Here is a 19248-nt window from a genome sequence, read left to right on the forward strand (position 1 = left end):
CTCTCCAGGGGCGCTGCGCAGAGAGGGAAAGCTGCACAGCGCCTCTCCAGCGAAGCGAAGCCAGGAGAGCAAGAGGGATTGGTGCGTACCGACCCCTCTCGCTCTCCAGGATTCAGCAAAACCTGCGCAGCCTGCATTCGCTCCATAAGATGCATACACATTTCCTCTTACTTTTTAGGAGTACTTTTTACTTTCTAGGAGTACATTTCCTCTTACTTTTTAGGAGGGGAAAAGTTCGTCTTATAGAGCGAAAAATACGGTGATTGTAAAAGCAGCATAAAATACAGTATTAAAAATACAGTTCTAGGGCAGGTGTTCTTCAAACTCAGGCCCCAGGCCAGGAAGAACAGCTAAGAGCTGTTGAGCAGTGGAATGGACCACTTTGCAAGATGGCACTGTCCTTCATTGGAGGTTTATTACACAAAAGTTTGGATGGACATCTGTCAGGGATTCTTTACCTGCAGTTCCCGCATTGCAGGGGGTTCGACTAGAAGACGCTTGGGGTCCCTTCCAGCTCTGTGGTTCTGCATCGGTGGACTACAACTCCCATCATCCACAGCCATCTTAGATCAGAGACCAAGGATGATGGGAGTTGCCGTCCACCCACATCTGGGAACCCAAAGTTGAATGAAACCACGACGCTCGGAGCAGCCTCCTTGCTGAAACTATCAGACTGCCGCTCTAAAGCCAGGACACTTGTGGCTTCCTCCTGAGCCAGTCCTCTGGCCCCCTCGAGCCCAGACAGTAAAAATCCCAATTTCAGTCACTCTGGGCTGTGTGTGTGTGTGTGTGCGCACATGCACATTTATGCCGTAAGATTTTCCTGCATCCTGTGTAAAGGAAACATCAGCAGCCTCCGGGCCCTTTAGAAAGCTTCTCAGCAGCCATTCCCTCGCACCACCCAGGCCCACTTGTGTGTGTGTGTGTGTGTGTGTGTGAGACTCGAACCGTCTTGCAGCAAGGGGGCCGACACAAAGAGACACTGTGTGATATTTCTGGCAGGTCCAAAATAGCAACCTCGCCGCCCCTTTTCCTTTCCGTTTGTCACTGAGAATCCCTTTCCAATGCGTCTTTGGCTCCTGCACAGAAACGGCTGGGATCACCTCTCCTTTTGGAAAGAGTTCCTAAAAGAGTGTTCTCTTCCACTTGCACACACACACACACACACACACACACACGAGAGAGAGACACAGTGCCCCTATTGTTCTCCTCCCCTCCTCCCTTTGTGTCACACCAGAATGTGCTTTTTGTAAGAGTTTGCTGCAAACTTCTTCGTCCTGCCCCCCCCTTCTCCCTGCCCCCCTCCAACTCGGATAAACTCGCACACAATTAGTACACACACAGGCGAGAGCCATGAATAGCGGCTCTTATTCCCTTGGCTGGGAATGGCAGGGAACTTGGAAACATGGATGTGTGTGGCCCTGCGGCATGGCTTCGTGGGGGAGAGAACACACACACAAACACCTCTCTTGCAAAAAAAAAAAAAAAAAGCGCCTTGAAATAGCAAAAGCGCCATTTAAAGGCCGCCGAAGCCTTTTCACCCTCCATCTGTTGCTTCGGGAGTCGCTAGGCAATAAATACCCTTCTCTCCCACCCCCTCGTCATGAGTTAGACACGGATCTGAGGTTAGGGGTGTTCTGCCTGAAACCAGGCACCCTGTTTCCCCCGCATGTCTTGTTGCTGTGGCTCCGCTGGCCCCTTCCCAAGGTATTTCGCTTGGCAAGCCTCCCGGCTTTTCTTTCTCCATCCCAAACGTGTAGCGACATGCAGCCTTCCAGAGGAGCTCTGCTAAAAACTTTGCATTCAGGCCGGGGGGGGGGGAGATGTTGGCTGGGAACGTGCCGCTGTTGGGGCTGGGCACTGGGCTCTCTGGGCCGGGCCCCCCCACCCCACCCCCCAGAGACTTTGGGGGAGAGCTCCCAACCCGTCCGCCTGGTGGGCAGAGAACCTTGAAAGGGGGGAACAGCACCCTCTGGTGTCCGAGAGCTGCCACTGTGTTGGTTGTGCAGCAGCCGGGCTCAGGGAGGAAATAGATGCATGGTGTCTCTCGGACCCGGTTGCTGCTTTCCTGCATATTTCTGTGGCTCAAACCCACAACCCTGAGATTGAGAATCTCATTCTCTGCTAACGGAGCTATTTGTTCCAATAATTAAAAGACGACAGGTGTGCTCTAAGCAGAGATCATGACCTCTGCAACAAGAGAGCCTTAAGAATACACCACATTTTTCGCTCTATAAGACGCACCAGACCACAAGATGCACCTAGTTTTTGGAGGAGGAAAACAAGAAAAAAAATATTCTGAATCTCAGAAGCCAGAACAGCAAGAGGGATCGCTGCGCAGTGAAAGCAGCAATCCCTCTTGCTGTTCTGGCTTCTGGGATAGCTGCGCAGCCTGCATTCGCTCCATAAGATGCACACACATTTCCCCTTACTTTTTAGGAGGGAAAAAGTGAGTCTTATACAGCAAAAAATGCGGTAATTTCTCCTTCTTTTCTCCCAAGGTGTTTGGCCCATTGTGGTTGTATGAAGGCCGTGGGGGGAAGAGAGCTTAGCCCCCTGGCCTGGCCCCAAGTAATGCCCCCTTTCTCTCTGCCCCGCAGTGAGTTGGACTACTACGACTCGCCCAGTGTCAACACCCGGTGCCAGAAGATCTGTGACCAGTGGGACTCGCTAGGATCCTTGACCCACACACGGAGGGAAGCCTTGGAGGTGAGCCGGGAGGCTCCTGCAGCTTGCCCTGACCTTCACTGGGGACGCAGGGGAGAGTCGGCGCTGCGTCACGGGACCCGATCACCTGACCCATTTCTCTCCTCCGCAGAAAACAGAGAAGCAGCTGGAGACCATTGACCAGCTCCACCTGGAATATGCCAAGCGGGCAGCGCCCTTCAACAACTGGATGGAGAGCGCCATGGAGGACCTGCAGGACATGTTCATCGTCCACACCATCGAGGAGATCGAGGTAGGAGGAGGGGGTGGAAGGTCACCAGGCGCAATTCAGTTCCCCCAGGAACGTGCCGGTCAGTAATCCAAGGGAGAGCTAACTCCTTGTTAGCAAAACACGATCCCCACAGGCTTTGTTGACTGCGTGAAAATCAGTTGCCGAGACTGAAAGGCCCTGCCTCTCACCAGGGCTTTTCCCCAAGCAATTGGAGACTGTGCCTCTTGTTGTCGTTGTTTAGTCGTTTAGTCATGTCCGACTCCTCGTGACCCCCTGGACCAGAGCACGCCAGGCACTCCTGTCTTCCACTGCCTCCCGCAGCTTGGTCAAACTCATGCTGGTAGCTTCGAGAACACTGTCCAACCATCTCGTCCTCTGTCGTCCCCTTCTCCTTGTGCCCTTCATCTTTCCCAACTTCAGGGTCTTTTCCAGGGAGTCTTCTCTTCTCATGAGGTGGCCAAAGTCTTGGAACCTCAGCTTCAGGATCTGTCCTTCCCATGAGCACTCAGGGCTGATTTCCTTCAGAATGGAGAGGTTTGATCTTCTTGCAGTCCAAGGGACTCTCAAGAGTCTCCTCCAGCACCATCATTCAAAAGCATCAATTCTTCGGCCATCAGCCTTCTTTATGGTCCAGCTCTCACTTCCATTCATCACTACTGGGAAAACCATAGCTTTAACTATACGGACCTTTGTTGGCAAGGTGATGTCTCTGCTTTTTAAGATGCTGTCTACTGTGCCTACATGCAGCCAACCTCTCCTCCGCCCTTTTCACGCCTCTCCTGGTTCTGGGAGAAGGGGAGCTTGTCACAGCAGCAAGAGGACACACCAGCCAGACTCACCTCGGCCTCTTGGCCTCCCTCCTCTCCAGCCTCTTGATTCTGAACTTCTTTCTGCCACAGACTCTCCCTGCTCACTAAGCCCTGTCACCCTTTCGGCCTCTGACACCTCCTCTTCCTGGTCTTCTCCCTCTGAGCACCCGTCATTGTCCCACCACCCCTCCCCAGGCTCTGAACCTCCTTCTGCCGGGGTTTCCCGACTGGTTCCTCCCACTGCTCCTCAGAGTCCAACCACTCCATGACACCAGTTCAGAGAATCTTGGGTCCCCAGGACTGGGGAAGATCACCTGAGGCTTGGGGGACCCATCACCTTAAGGCAGCTTCCTGCATCCTGACTTGGTATAAGACAGGTTCATATGCCTGTACAGTGGTGCCTCGGGTCACATACGCTTCAGGTTACAGACTCTGCTGACCCAGAAATAGTACTTCGGGTTAAGAACTTTGCTTCAGGATGAGAACAGAAATCGTGCTCTGGCGGCGTGGCGGGAGTCCCTATTAGCTAAAGTGGTGCTTCAGGTTAAGAACAGTTTCAGGTTAAGAACGGACCCCCGGAACGAATTAAGTACTTAACCCGAGGTACCACTGTACATGAAGCTGCTTTCACGTGGCTTTAAAAGCCAAACAGAACTTGGCAGGCGGCGCTCTGCCTCCTGGGTCGCAGCATCATAGCATTGTAGAGTTGGAAGGGACCAAAGATTTTAATCTAGTCCAATGCCCTGCAAGGCAGGAATCGCAGCTAACAAACCCCTTTTTCTCCCAGGGATTGATTGCAGCCCACGATCAGTTCAAGTCCACCCTTCCCGACGCGGACAAGGAGCGTGAGGCCATCCTGGGTATCCAGAGCGAAGCGCAGAAGATTGCAGACTACAACAACATAAAACTCTCCGGGAACAACCCGTACACTTCGGTCACTCCGCAGATCATCAACTCCAAGTGGGAAAGGGTGCGTGGAGATGACCGTTTCACGAATCCAGGCAGAGTCCTGGAGGGAGATGGGGGGCGAGAGAAGACGCCCAGCTGAAATGGCCCACGACCAGTTCAGCTGGTGGGAGACGCTGGGGGCTGACGATCCAACTCTTTTTGTTCTCGTTGGAGCAGGTCCAGCAGCTGGTGCCAAAGAGGGACCACGCCCTGCAAGACGAACAGAGCAAGCAGCAGTCCAATGAACATCTGCGCCGGCAGTTTGCTAGCCAGGCCAACATTGTGGGGCCTTGGATCCAGACCAAAATGGAGGTGAGGGGGCTCGGCCCGCTGCTCCCCGCTTGCTGCTCCCCGCTTGCCCCACAGGAGAATTTGGAGAGGTGCAGAGAGGAGAGATTTCCGTTTCGTTTCATTTTCACTATCAATTCGTATACCGCCTTTCTTGTAAACACAAGGCAGTTTACGAGCCTGCAAGATAGACAGCAAAGATCACACGCCTAATAGCTATCTTATCCAATTCTTTAAAAACTCATAATAAAAGCATAAGTCAGCAGACAGTGGTCCGCTAGTATTTCCGCATAGAGCGGTGCCCCCTCAGATAGTAGTTCATGGGGTAGTTCATGAGCGCTCATCTCAGCGTTCTCCCCTGGGTGATCTCCACCCATTAAAGCGTCCCCACCTACCTGGGACTGAGCTCTATTTGATGTAGTAGGTTCTGAATTCTGTGCTGTTACAAAATGGTCCATTTTACTCTGCTTGCTCTTCTGCTGTGGGCTCACTTGTGGGGATGAGGTCGGTCGCTTCTTTTTCCTAGACATTTCGCGGAGATACAGACGCTACTAATTTCTGCTGTAAATCAGGAAGCTCTGTGTCCTCCCACGATAGGGTGTTTAATCTCCACTCCTGCTGATAAGTAGTTGGTAGGTTTAGTTGAGCTGGAGCTAATTAAGGCTTTCTCCGAGACTTTCCAAGACTTTCTCTAAGACTTTCAACTCAAGCTTTGTGAATATAATAGTTGAGGAAAAGCTGCCAAATGATAGAGATAAAATACTGTGGCTGATAAAACTAATAAAATACTGATAAAAATAATAAAAACCGCACAACTGATGCGGAGCTCAAGTCGATGCTACCACTAACGATGCCATCTTGAAACCTGTGCATTGCTTTGTAACGATTTGTTGGGTCTCTGGACCATAATAAAGATTGATTGATTGAAGCATAAGTTAAAAATAAACAACTTGAATAAAGCAATATTCATTAGTCTATTAGAATATAACAGTAAACAGTTAATTTAAATAATAATTAAACAGTTTACACTTATCAGTTAGAATAAAGAATTACTAAGCTGTAATCAATAAAAATAACGGCAGGACACAATGCATAAAATAACACGAAACCAGCATCAAATTGAGAAACGAGGGCACACAGATGACGAAAATGTTTTTTGAAAATATCCCTGAACTCCTCCTCTCTTCCCAGCTGTTTCTGCTGTTCTCATAGTCACGGTCTGGGAAAGGCTCTCAGGTTCTGGAGGGTGGGGCAAGGCAGGTGGAAAAAGCTGGAGCTCTGGAGCATCTGTACAGCGTAAGAGCCAACAGTGAGATGTGTGAGCCAGGAATCGCCCGTCTCTCACCATGGTCTCTGCTGCTCTGAGAGCCTTTTGGGCTGGTGTAGCGGACTTGGAGTATAATACTAGCCATGCCCACTGGTTGAATTAGGGGCAGGTCTAAAAGCCAGGCTGTCAAGCTAGTTCTGGGCAGGATCTCTGCTTGCCCGGCCTGTTTGCCCAGACACGGCTCCACCTTCTTCTCTCCCCCCTCCGCCAGGAGATCGGGCGCATCTCCATCGAGATGAACGGGACCCTGGAGGACCAGCTGGACCACCTGAAGCTGTATGAGCAGAGCATCGTGGATTACAAGCCCAACATCGACATCTTGGAGCAGCAGCACCAGCTCATCCAAGAGGCGCTCATCTTCGACAACAAGCACACCAACTTCACTATGGAGGTGAGGGCAGCCTGGGGACGCTCTCGGCCAGCTAGCCAGACAACCGGCCACTCTGGGGGGTTTTTTCTGGCAGTTTGCATGCTGGGGAAGTGGGAGCCGTGGAACAGGCCTCGCAAAACTGATACAGTGGTACCTCGGTCCTTGGAACGTCTCCGTTGACGAAAGTTTCGGAACCCGAACGCAACGAAAACCCGGAAGCAGATGCTTCCGTCTTCGAACGCGCCTTGGAAGTCAAACAGCTTCCACTGCATGCATTTCTATTTTCTCAACTGAATCTGCAGACAGCCCTTTGTGCCTCGGTTTTCGAACGATTCGGAACTTGAACGGTCTTCCGGAACAGATTTACGTTCGAGAACCGAGCTACCACTGTAGCTGCTTTTTTCAAAGAAGTAACTCACTTTACGTGGGGCTGACCCAGAAACTCCAGCGGGTGCAGAATGCCGCGGCGAGACTCCTTACGGGGTCCTCGCCATGGGATCACATTCACCCGGTGCTATACCAGCTGCACTGGCTCCCGGTGGAGCACAGGATCAGGTTTAAGGTGCTGGTTTTAACCTTTAAAGCCCTATACGGCCTAGGACCCTCGTACCTACAGGACCGCCTCTCCTGGTATGTCCCACGGAGGACCTTACGGTCTTCAAACAAAAACATCTCAGAGGTCCCGGGCCACAGGGAGGTTAGGCTGGCCTCAGCCAGAGCCAGGGCTTTTTCAGCTGTGGCCCCGATCTGCTGGAATGCTCTGTCACAAGAGACTAGGGCCCTGTGGGACTTGACATCTTTCCACAGGGCCTGCAAGACAGAGCTGTTCCACCAGGCCTTTGGTCAAGGCAGCCTGACCCCCTCCTTTGGTAATCCTCACAAAACTCTAGCCCAGTGGTTGCCATTAATTTGATTTTTGAATTGATTTTAAAATGAATTGATTTTAGAATGCTGTGTTACTTTTATTGTTGTTAGCCGCTCTGAGCCTGGCTTCGGCTGGGGAGGGCGGGATATAAATAAAATTTTATTATTATTATTATTATTCAAAGAATAAATGGCACAGACAACAATGATAAAGTACTTCAGTCGAAGCCATTTGGAAACATATAGGAAGGCAGCGTCTCAAGCCCAGGGAGAGTTTCCAGGGCTGGCTGCTGGTTTTAGGGTTTCGGGCTTACACCAGCCGGGCTCGTCTTCCTAGGCCCTTTTGCTGAATGGGGAAGGCTTTGATTCGGGGGTTTCTGCCTAGTTCTTTACAAAGCAACCCTTGTTGCTGGGGCTGGGGTAACCCTCTGCCCTCTACCAGATCTTAGCCCCTGATAGGCCCCAGGTGCGGATTCAGTCTTCAAGAAGGCAGGACACCAAAGCGAGTGAGTTATTCAGCCTTGCCTCTTCCCCTCCCGCCCCGAACTCTCCGTTCCCAGCATATCCGTGTCGGGTGGGAACAACTCCTCACCACCACAGCCCGGACCAGCAACGAGGTGGAGAACCAAATCTTGACCCGGGACGCCAAGGGGATCAGCCAGGAGCAGATGCAGGAGTTCCGGGCCTCCTTCAACCACTTCGATAAGGTAACCTGAGTTTGGCGCAGGGCTGGGGCCTCGCCGTGGAGCAGCCGGAACGTCATTTTTGGATGCGGAAGAGTCTGCCCTCTGTGTGTCTGTTGGTGTGTGTGCGTGTGACTTTCCTGCCTCTGATCACTAAAAAAAAGAATGAAAGAGAGGAAACTCCTGCCCACAGAAAAGGGTTCGTTCCTCAGATTGAAAAATGCCAGAGGCTGGCACCAGTTGGAGGGTCCTCTGAGCTCAGCCTTGGAGCGCTGCCATGAGTGCTTTTGTTTACCTTAATTTCCAGGCCATGCTCGTTCTTCATGATTTATATTTTCCTCCCGAGCCTTCCTCCCAGTATGTTTCCAAGCACAATTCAAAGTGTTGGCTCTGACCTTTAAAGCCCTAAACGGCCTCGGTCCAATATATCTGAAGGAGAGTCTCCACCCCCATCGCTCTTCCCGGACACTGAGGTCCAGCTCCGAGGGCCTTCTGGCGGTTCCCTCACTGCGAGAAGCCAAGTTACAGGGTACCAGGCAGAGGGCCTTCTTGGTGGTGGCACCTGCCCTGTGGAACGCCCCCCCTCCATCAGATGTCAAAGAGAACAACAACTACCAAACTTTCAGAAGACATCTGAAGGCAGCCCTGTTTAGGGACGCTTTTAATGTTTGATGTCTTACTGTATTTTAATGTTTGGTTGGGGGCCGCCCAGGGTGGCTGGGGAGGCCCAGCCAGATGGGCGGGGTATAAATGGTAAATTATTACAGTGGTACCTCGCAAGACGAATGCCTCGGAAGACGAAAAACTCGCAAGACGAAAGAGTTTTTCGTTTTTTGAGTTGCTTCGCAAGACGAATTTCCCTATGGGCTTGCTTCGCAAGACGAAAACGTCTTGCAAGTTTGTTTCCTTTTTCTTAAAACCGCTTGAAGAGGTGCAGTTGCGACTTGACCGTGCTTCGCAAGATGAAAAATTTGCAAGACGAAAAATTGCAGAACGAATTAATTTCATCTTGCGAGGCACCACTGTATTATTATTATTATTTTCTCCCAAAGATGTCCTGCAAAGCAGCAGAGGTTTAAGCTCAGAGTTTTCCTTCTCCTAGTTGGGCTCCCTTCCCAGGTTGACACCCCCCCATAGAAGCCAGTGTTCATTTTTTAATGGCTTGTTGCTGCACGTCTGATCAGAACAGGTGGTGTTGCGAAAGTCCTGTCTCTTTTGAGCCCCGCAGCCAGGTCCTTGAAGCAGGAGTCCCAAAGGCTCTTCTTCTTCTTCCCCTCCTCCTCTGCCCACTTCCTGGGCCTGCGGGCTGGAGCTCCCCCCGAGAGCATCCACGAGAGTGCTGGAACTAACGCCGTGTCTTTTCCCCTTCCCCCCTCCCTTGTCGTGTGCACGTGGGCTCTCCCGCCCTCCTCCCCACCCCCCTCAAATGTGCATGCCGCGCCCTCCGCCCCTCCCTGCGCGTGGCCCGGCGGCAGGACCACGGCGGCTCCCTGGGACCCGAAGAGTTCAAAGCCTGCCTCATCAGCTTGGGATACGATGTGGAGAATGACCGACAGGTACCCGATGCCCGTTAAAAACCGCGCAGCCGCTTGGCGATCTTGCAATTAACCTGATCTCCTTTCTCTCTTCCTTCACCACGTTTGTTTCTCCCCACCATCAAACACCCACTCTTCTTCTTCTTCTTTCTCCTCCCGCCACCTTGTCGTCGCCGTGTTTCGTGTATCCGATTTGTGCGCCTGTGTCTTCCCCTACTTCCCCTGTCGTCTGTTTACGTGGCATCTCGATGGCTTCTCCTGACTGATGTTCTCTCTTTCTGTGGCCCTCTCCTCCCTTTCCACTTTTGCATGCCTCCTCCATCTGTGTTCTCTGCCTTCTCCCTCCCTTCGCCTGTCGGCCTCTGGGAATAGAAGCGCACGGGCAGCATGGACACAGACGACTACCGAGCCCTGCTTATCTCCACGGGATACAGCCTGGTACGCTCTGCTCTCTGCTTTCCTCCCCACTTCTCTTCCTCGCTCTGTCCTCCATGCCGACGGCAGCAGCTGGCAACAGCCGAAATGCTGCATCTGTCCGTTGCGTGGCCGGCCCTCGCCTTGGGCAGTGTCCTTCCGCCTGGCCTTGCTGAACTCCAGCTCCCATCATCCCCTGCCAGCTTAGCCGGGGATTGTGGGAGTTGTGGTCCTGGCTGAAGAACACGGGCCTAGGGTGTGAGTCGGAACGTGATGTCAAGTCGGGTCAGGGGTCGGGGCTGTGCTTACGGCCAAGTGGTTTGCAAGAAAAGGCGGGTGATAAATTCAGGGTTACTGGTGGGTGGGCATTTGCTAGGGCTGCTGGGAGTCACAGGTGGGGAGAGGGTGCTGTTGCTTGTGGGCTTCCCATTGGGGGTGCTTGTTTGGCCGCTATGGGACAGGTTGCTAGATTAGATGATCTTGCAGACTATTTCTACTATGAATCGGCAGGGTGGGGGGAGTTCCCTTTGGCTGAGTGGGGATGGCTGTAGAGGGATGACTTTGTATAAAATAAACATGGGGGGGTCAGAAATCAGGCAGGCACCACCCCTACTATGTTTCAGGTGCCTGGTTAAGATGGTTTTATTCCAGGAAGCCTTTGTCCCTCACAAATGCTGCTCCGATGTTTTATTCTCCAGCATTTTACATTTCAGGCACAGCTGTGCCGTACATTTGAAGCATGTGACTTCCACCAAAGGATGCTGGGAATTGTAGTTTGCCCTCCGCAGAGCCACGCTCCCAAGTACCCTTAACAAACTACAGTTCCCACAGTTCTTTGGGGGAAAGCCGTGTGCTTTGAATGTGCTTCAGCGTCGGTGTATGGTACGTTTTTATTCTCCGGTGGCCACTTTGAGACCCATATAAAGTGAAAAGCGGGGTATAGATTTCTAATAAGTAGCGTAGAGGAAGCTGCTTTTATGCCAGGTTTGACTTGTTTGCCCATCTAGCTCTGCCTTCTCCAACGCGGTGCCCTCCTTCATCGCTGGCCCTCTGGAGGGCACTATGTTGGGGTCGGCTGATTGAGCCCAGCATTGCCTGCTGAGGCTGCCAGCCATTCTCCCAAGATCTAAGGCAGAGAAAAGCTCTTCCCCATTTCCTGCTATCTGGTCTTTTTTCCTTTTAACTGGATATGGGAGGGACTGGAGACCCTCTACATGCCAAGCAGGTGACCTGCCGCCCTGCTACGGCTCCTCCCTAGTATAACGCTGTGATCACAGGAGATTCAAATGGAAATTAAGCCTAGGAAACCTTAAGCAAGAAAGGTTTGGGCCAAGATCGTCTGGGTGTAGTTCCGAACTCCACAGAATTCCCACCAGTCCAAATTCGGACAGCTACTTTGCCACGGATTGGGGGGAACTTCTTTAAAGCTTGAGGCCACAGCTGAGTTTTCCATCAAATGTGTCAGAGCCGTCAAACGGACCCAGCTGTTTCGCTGCCATTTTGCCAGGAGACTCAAATGACCTCCTTTCTCTCACCCCCGCCTCTGTCTCGCCAGGGAGATGCGGAATTCAACCGGATCATGAGTGTCGTGGACCCCAACAACAGCGGAGTGGTGACTTTCCAAGCCTTCATCGATTTCATGTCCCGGGAGACCACGGACACGGATACGGCCGACCAGGTCATTGCCTCCTTCAAGGTCCTGGCTGGAGACAAGGTGAGTGAGTTCAACAAGGGAGGGGAAAGACTTTAAAGAAACGAGGGGGGGGGGAAACATTTCTAGCTGTTGTGGCTGAAAAGACATTGCTGAGAGTGCTAAAATCTCAGAAGCCAGAGGAAGAACTGAGTCGGTTTTCTAGCATTTGGGGCTAGGGCCCCCTCCCTCTGATTATCAAATGCCAAGTAAGGGAGATCATGCAGATTTGTGCAAGATTTCACCTGATTTCAGGGCAGAATATGGCTTCTCTCGGTGCAGAATTTAGAAAACTTTTTGAAAGTTCAGAGAGTGTAGTCTCCCAGGACATTTTTTTGGCTTGAGATGAGTTTGGGGGCAGATCGGCTCGTACGTTTCAAACACATTCAACACTGCATTTGAAGCACATGACTTTCCCCCCCGCCCGCCCAAGAATCTGGGAACTCACAGCTAAAATAAGGAATCAGAAAGTCAAAATATCTGTGGAAGAACGGAGACCCTTTTTAGTTTATATAAGAACACAATACAGCGAAATAAAATTTCATGCAGGTTTTGCCTTGTGAATAATGGAAAGAAAATAGAAAAGATTGCAATGTCTTTGGTGAATGGATAAGGTGAATGGACAGGCAGCAGGGAAGAGAGGGAATCGGACGAACATGGATTAAGGATGGGAAGTTGCCAGGATAAATCGGTTTTGATGTAAATTGTATGTTATATGATCTTAACGTACAGTGGTACCTCGGGTTACATACGCTTCAGGTTACAGACTCCGCTAACCCAGAAATAGTGCTTCAGGTTAAGAACTTTGCTTTAGGATAAGAACAGAAATCATGCTCCAGCGGCGCGGCAGCAGCAGGAGGCTCCATTAGCTAAAGTGGTGCTTCAGGTTAAGAACAGTTTCAGGTTAAGAACGGACCTCCGGAACGAATTAAGTACTTAACCCGAGGTACCACTGTAAATCAATGTAAAATAATAAACTTTAAAAAAATAAAAATCCTGGGAGCTGTAGCTTCGCCCTCACAGAACTACAACTCCCAGCACCCTTAAACTACAGTTCCCAGGATTCTGCAGGGAGGGGAAGCTATGTGCTTTAAATTTATGTGCTGCAAATCGATGGAGTTTGCTGCAAATATTGGCTTGGGACCGCAAAAAACCACTTTGTGTTATCCAAATGTTCCTGATCCGCCACCCGGTGGGCGCAACCTCACAGAGGCCTCTTCTCTCTCTCCCCCATCCCTGACGCAGAACTACATCACGGCAGAGGAGCTTCGGCGAGAGCTCCCCCCCGACCAGGCCGAGTACTGCATCGCGCGCATGGCACCTTACCAGGGGCCCGACGCCATCCCCGGTGCCCTCGACTACAAGTCCTTCTCCACAGCGCTTTACGGCGAGAGCGACCTGTGAGGCTAGAGCCGGAGGCAGCGGCGGCAACAGCAAGCGCTGGCGCTTTGGGGGGAGGGGGGGCGGCGCTCTTGATTTTCCCCCATTCACACAAACACACACAAACACAGCAATGGGAAGGCTGTCTTTCTCTTTCCTTCTCTCTCTTTCACTTTATCTCTGAGGACAGAAAGCTGCCTCCACGCTGGGCGACCCTGGGAGCTGGCCTGTGCCACCCCCTCCCCACCCCCTTCTCCCCCACCCCACCCCATCCCCATTGCGCACTCGACGGACACTATGCAACAGTTCTTTCCCCCAAAACTCTGAGCAGCGGAGGAGCTCAGTGTGGCTCCTTGTTTCCCCGGGCGAGGAAGGAAGAATTTGGCCCCGAGGCCTTTCCAGCAAAGGCGAAAAAGCATCCCGGCCGCCACTGTGGCTATTTTTGTTCTATATAGATGACATTCCGGTTTCCTTCCTTCTACTGATCTTAATCGGGCCCGGGGTGGGGTGGAGAGTTCTACTGTCGACTGGCATATTCAGGGCCCTCCCTCCATCTCTTCTTGGGCGCTGCCTTTTAATTTATGTGTTTGGGGTGCCCCCAAGCCGCCCTCGGTCCGCGGCGCGTCGAAACCCACCGCCTTCAGGATCCGGAGGACCCACTTCCTTGCTTTCCTCTCTCTCTCTCTGACACAGAACCTAGATACCTCATTCCGGACCTTTCCGCTCTCTGCGCTAGGCAGTTTTTGGTCCTAGCCTGTGCCTCTCGCCCCCCAACCCCAGTGTCGCACCTCTGACTGGCTCTTTCCCCCCATTAGGGGCGAGAGGAGGAGGAGGATGGGGACCCTCTTCAAGCGTCCAGGTCCAACTCGCGGTTTCTGCCCAGGCTGTTAGCTTTGACCAGGAAGGAGGGTTGGGTCCATACAGCCAGTCCTAGGCAGCTCCTTTAAGCAGTGCCCTCGTTCGCGGCCACCCAAGCTCTCCGTGGCACACGCTGCTTAGTTTGACGTACGCGGTTTGCCCTTCACCTGCTTGAAGAAATAGGTTGCCTTCCTATTTGGGAGGGCTTGCACCTGGCAAGGGCGTATTGGCCCTTTCCCATTCCGCAGACTGAGCACGCGAGTGTTCAAAGAGGCAGTGCCTCTCTCCTCAAATCCGTTGCTCGCAGGAGAAGCAAAACCTTTGCGAAACGGATATCCCCACCCAAGTCGGGCCCTTTCGCCTCTTTTCTCCCACCCTAGTCTCCGGTTTTATAAATCCACCCATCCTTCTCTGCCCCATGCCATCAGGTCGCGGCAACACCCCCCCCAAGCCGCTTTTGTAACAGAGTTTGGAAATAACACAATCTCAGCAATACTGACGCCCGTCTTTGAGGCCGAAACGCAAAAACGGTTCGTTTTATCGTGCGCCCAGAGGTGTCGCGAGGAGGGGCTTTAACTTTCTCCGGGAGGGGGGGAGAGGTGCTAGGAGCCGAGCATCAGTCTTAAAAAGCAGGCCGATCCGGAACGGATTTGTCTCGTTTCCCCCTTTCTCGACACCCTTGTTTCACACCCGAGGGTGGTTTTTTTGGGTGAGGGTGAGAAAAGTGAAATTGTGGGTAGATGACCCCCAAGGCGAGGGGCAGGGGGAAATCGCAAATAACTACAGGTGCTTTCGGAGGGAACTTTTGAGGGGTGTCTGAGAAGGAAGGGGGAGCCCCAAGACCGTGCTTCCCAGCATCCTCTGGGGGTGATCCTTGCAAGGTAGCGTCAAGGTAGCGAAACAGACTCCGCAGCAGGCAAAACAGTTCTTTGGGCACCTCGCAAACTGTTTGGCTGCTCCCTCTTTTCCCCCCGCAGGGCAGGAGCGACTTGCTCACTTAGTCTTCCTCTCTTCTCTCTCGCCTCGCTCTGAACAGCCCATAAAAATAAAAAATCCATTGCTTCACGCTTCTATATATATATATATTATATATATATCTATTTTTTTGTAATTTCTTCATCATGGTGCAGGGTTTTCTGAGGACCAAATCTAAAACGAAGAGAACCGTGCAGAGATCTTTTTTTAAAAAAAGAAAGAGAGAAATTAAAAACACAGCAAACTGTTGCAATTTAATAACGTCCAGATTTATTATTATTAAATATATATATACATCTAGCATCGTATATTGCCGAAGGGTGTGTTTGGGTTTGTTTGTTCGGGTTTTTTTTTTTGGTCTTTGTCTTTTTCCTTCATCATGTAATTAAAAACTTATGGCTGACCGTAGCACTGGGGGCGGGCGTGGGGAACCAGTAACATTCCTACACCTTTTTTAATTTTTGGTCACCCATCTTTTTCGTTTTGGTTCTCTTCTTCCTTCTTTCTTTTTGTCGTCGGAGAAGGTTTAGCTTATTTTATTGTGTTTGCTCCTGAATGCCTGCCCTCTGCAGGGTTCGGGCAGTTCAGCCAATAGGGAGTAGCTGGCTTCTGTCTGCCTCTGTTCTACAAACTTCTGAGCTTTCCGGGGAAAACCAGCCCTCCTCCCACTTGGGAACAAGACAATAAAATGTAATATTTTTAAGGATGATTTCTCTGTTGTCGTTCTTTCCAGTACGTTTCCGAGCAAAATTCAGAGTGTTGGTGCTGACCTTGAAAGCCCTAAATGGCCTCGGCCCAGTATACCTGAAGGAGCGTCTCCACCCCCATCGTTCTGCCCAGAGGGCCTTCTTGGTAGTGGCTCCCACCCTGTGGAACGCCCTCCCTTCAGATGTGAAGGAAATAAGTAGCTATCCTATTTTTAAAAGACATCTGAAGGCAGGGAAGTTTTAAATATTTTAAATATTTAACGCTGTATTGTTTTTAATACTTGATTGGGAGCCGCCCAGAGTTGCTGGGGAAACTCAGCCAGATGGGCGGGGTATAAATATTATATTATTATTATTATTATTATTATTATTTCCCACCGCTTCCCTCCTTTACTCATTTGCCTCCCCATCCCTGTTCCTTTACCGCCATGTGCGAATTCACACAAAGCTGCCTGATGCAGTTGGAAGACTTGGCACATTACGGGGGTCCCGGCCCAACCATTTATATGCCGCCCTCTCGCAAAAGATCGGGGCAGAGTCACACAAATCCTTTAAAAGCGACGCAGGAGAGCCGTTAAAATGGCTGGCTGCTCTGAGGAAATTTCCAGGAAAAAAGCACACCAAGAATTCTGGCCAATATAAGTTTCAATAGTGGGAGTGGTTCCTACTTGCAAATCAATAGTCAATTGTAACAAAAACTAATCCATTCAGAAGTGTGTGTTCTGACAAGGATTACAAACTCAAATAGAGATTACAGACTCAAACTCGAAAGGATACGTGTATATAGCACAATAATTCGTTACAGTATTAAAGATAAGAGTATATGAATAGAGATAAGTTCATGTAAGTCCATAGTAAGATTTGACGTGAAGATCTTAGTTTCAATCACTGAGCAGAAGTCAGAAATCAATTATGGATCAGAAACCAGGAGAGGGCGATTGAAACTAAGATCTTCACGTCAAATCTTACTATGGACTAACATGAACTTATCTCTATTCATAAACTCTTATCTTTAATACTGTAACGAATTATTGGGAAGGCTGGTTTGTGGGCTGGGTTGGGAATTGTTTGCGAATACTTTTCTGATCAGTCCACGTGTGTGGGAAGGGGAGGAAATGGTCACTTTTCGCTGTCTCTGCCGCATGATCACCCACAAATAAAGACTTCGGAGACAAAATCCAGTTTTAGCCTCAACTTAAGGCATTTGGAGGTCAGTGACCAGAAAAGAAATTCCACAGCTAGTATAAACTCTTGTCAAGGAGGCAGTTATTGCCGTCCGTGTTGTAATAGGATTTTTTGTTTACAACAGTGTATTTCACAAACCATTTCCCCCTCTGCTGATAAGTATTGGATCTGTTAAACTTTCTCTCCAGCTCAACACATTCTCTGAAACACTAAAAAGGCAAGCATTAGATGCTTTGTGTGTGTGTGTGCTTTGCAGCCTAGGATAATGATAAATCTTGCTGTATATTAATGTTGTTTTCCTACATGAAAGTTGCAACCATTGTGTGGTTCATCTCTGGCCGGGAGCTGTCTCTAACCCCTTCCTGGCAAAGAAAGAGAAGAGGTACAATGAGGATTTTGTGAGGTTTCTTAACATTTCGGTTTTTCAAATGTGTGTTTTGCAGGTTTCCGTTATTGAACCAATAGCAGCACCCAATGCAGCAGAGCGATGGGAATGTGGGTTGTGGAGAATTGCCGACTCATATTTTGGCAAAGAAGTCAGAAGGGGTTAGGACTTGACCTAAAATGGTTACTTTTTTGGGCAGCGGGATTTGAGGCAATAAAAAAAATCCACTACCCATTCCTTCAATGTGGAAATCAAAGATGTAACAGAGAATTGGCTGTACAACAGATGTACAAAAAGAGCATCTTTGACACAAAAACGGTTTTGTGGCAGCTTTTGTGATCTAGGAATAATGTGGCCTCTTTGTGTCGCTGCTGTTCCTTCCTGGTTATTGGGATCCTGCACCTCCCAAGCATCCCATTTTATCTCCCTCCCAGTAAGGACATCTCTGGGTGTTAGGAAGACATTGATATCATGGCACAAGATCTCATGGGTTCTATTTCCCATAGTCCACAAAGCATCACACAAACCCCATTCTGTTCTCGGTATCGGAGAAGAGAAAAGTTTGTCTCCCTGTAAGGGACGCGGGTGGCGCTGTGGGTAAAACCTCAGTGCCTAGGACTTGCCGATCATATGGTCGGCGGTTCGAATCCCTGCGGCGGGGTGAGCTCCCGTCTTTCGGTCCCAGCTCCTGCCCACCTAGCAGTTCGAAAGCACCCCTAAGTGCAAGTAGATAAATAGGTACCGCTTTATAGCTGGAAGGTAAACGGCGTTCCGTGTGCTGCGCTGGCTCGCCAGATGCAGCTTGTCACGCTGGCCACGTGACCCGGAAGTGTCTCCGGACAGCGCTGGCTCCCGGCCTCTAGAGTGAGATGGGTGCACAACCCTAGAGTCGGACACGACTGGCCCGTACGGGCAGGGGTACCTTTACCTTACCTTTACCTTTATTTTGGCAAAGAAGTCAGAAGGGATTAGGACTTGACCTAAAATGGTTACTTTTTTGGGCAGCGGGATTTGAGGCAAGAAAAAATCCACTACCCATTCCTTCAATGTGGAAATCAAAGATGTAACAGAGAATTGGCTGTACAACAGATGTACAAAAAGAGCATCTTTGACACAAAAACGGTTTTGTGGCAGCTTTTGTGATCTAGGAATAATGTGGCCTCTTTGTGTCGCTGCTGTTCCTTCCTGGTTATTGGGATCCTGCACCTCCCAAGCATCCCATTTTATCTCCCTCCCAGTAAGGACATCTCTGGGTGTTAGGAAGACATTGATATCATGGCACAAGATCTCATGGGTTCTATTTCCCATAGTCCACAAAGCATCACACAAACCCCATTCTGTTCTCGGTATCGGAGAAGAGAGAAGTTTGTCTCCCTGTAAGGGACGCGGGTGGCGCTGTGGGTAAAACCTCAGTGCCTAGGACTTGCCGATCATATGGTCGGCGGTTCGAATCCCCGCGGCGGGGTGAGCTCCCGTCTTTCGTTCCCCACTCCTGCCCACCTAGCAGTTCGAAAGCACCCCCAAGTGCAAGTAGATAAATAGGTACCGCTTTATAGCGGGAAGGGAAACGGCGTTTCCGTGTGCTGCGCTGGCTCACCAGATGCAGCTTGTCACGCTGGCCACGTGACCCGGAAGTGTCTCCGGACAGCGCTGGCTCCCAGCCTCTTAAGTGAGATGGGCGCACAACCCTGGAGTCGGACACGACTGGCCCGTATGGGCAGGGGTACCTTTACCTTTACCTTTATTTTGGCAAAGAAGTCAGAAGGGATTAGGACTTGACCTAAAATTGTTACTTTTTTGGGCGGCGGGATTTGAGGCAAGAAAAAAATCCACTACCCATTCCCTCAGTGTGGAAATCAAAGATGTAACAGAGAATTGGCTGTACAACAGAT

At 50.6% G+C, this 19248-nt stretch overlaps 1 protein-coding gene across 6 annotated transcripts in view; it reads left to right on the top strand.

Annotated features, from left to right (window-relative positions):
• ACTN4 (actinin alpha 4) overlaps positions 1 to 13376 on the top strand; it is a 129087-nt gene extending 115711 nt beyond the window's left edge. For 2 of the 6 annotated variants that reach the window (XM_053401827.1, XM_053401826.1), the window contains exons 13-22: positions 2601 to 2709; positions 2819 to 2959; positions 4535 to 4717; positions 4873 to 5007; positions 6522 to 6701; positions 8105 to 8251; positions 9703 to 9783; positions 10135 to 10200; positions 11732 to 11890; positions 13112 to 13376. In XM_053401827.1, coding sequence (XP_053257802.1) covers positions 2601 to 2709; positions 2819 to 2959; positions 4535 to 4717; positions 4873 to 5007; positions 6522 to 6701; positions 8105 to 8251; positions 9703 to 9783; positions 10135 to 10200; positions 11732 to 11890; positions 13112 to 13270 — 1360 coding nt within the window. In that variant the 3' untranslated portion in view covers positions 13271 to 13376. The remainder of the gene's footprint in view (positions 1 to 2600; positions 2710 to 2818; positions 2960 to 4534; positions 4718 to 4872; positions 5008 to 6521; positions 6702 to 8104; positions 8252 to 9702; positions 9784 to 10134; positions 10201 to 11731; positions 11891 to 13111) is intronic. The other 4 variants (XM_053401831.1, XM_053401830.1, XM_053401829.1 and 1 more) reach the window with 2 other exon arrangements.
• Positions 13377 to 19248: the final 5872 nt, after the last annotated feature.

Source organism: Podarcis raffonei, chromosome 8 (genome assembly GCF_027172205.1).
Source record: "Podarcis raffonei isolate rPodRaf1 chromosome 8, rPodRaf1.pri, whole genome shotgun sequence".
In the NCBI taxonomy this organism is placed as follows: Eukaryota; Metazoa; Chordata; class Lepidosauria; order Squamata; family Lacertidae; genus Podarcis; species Podarcis raffonei.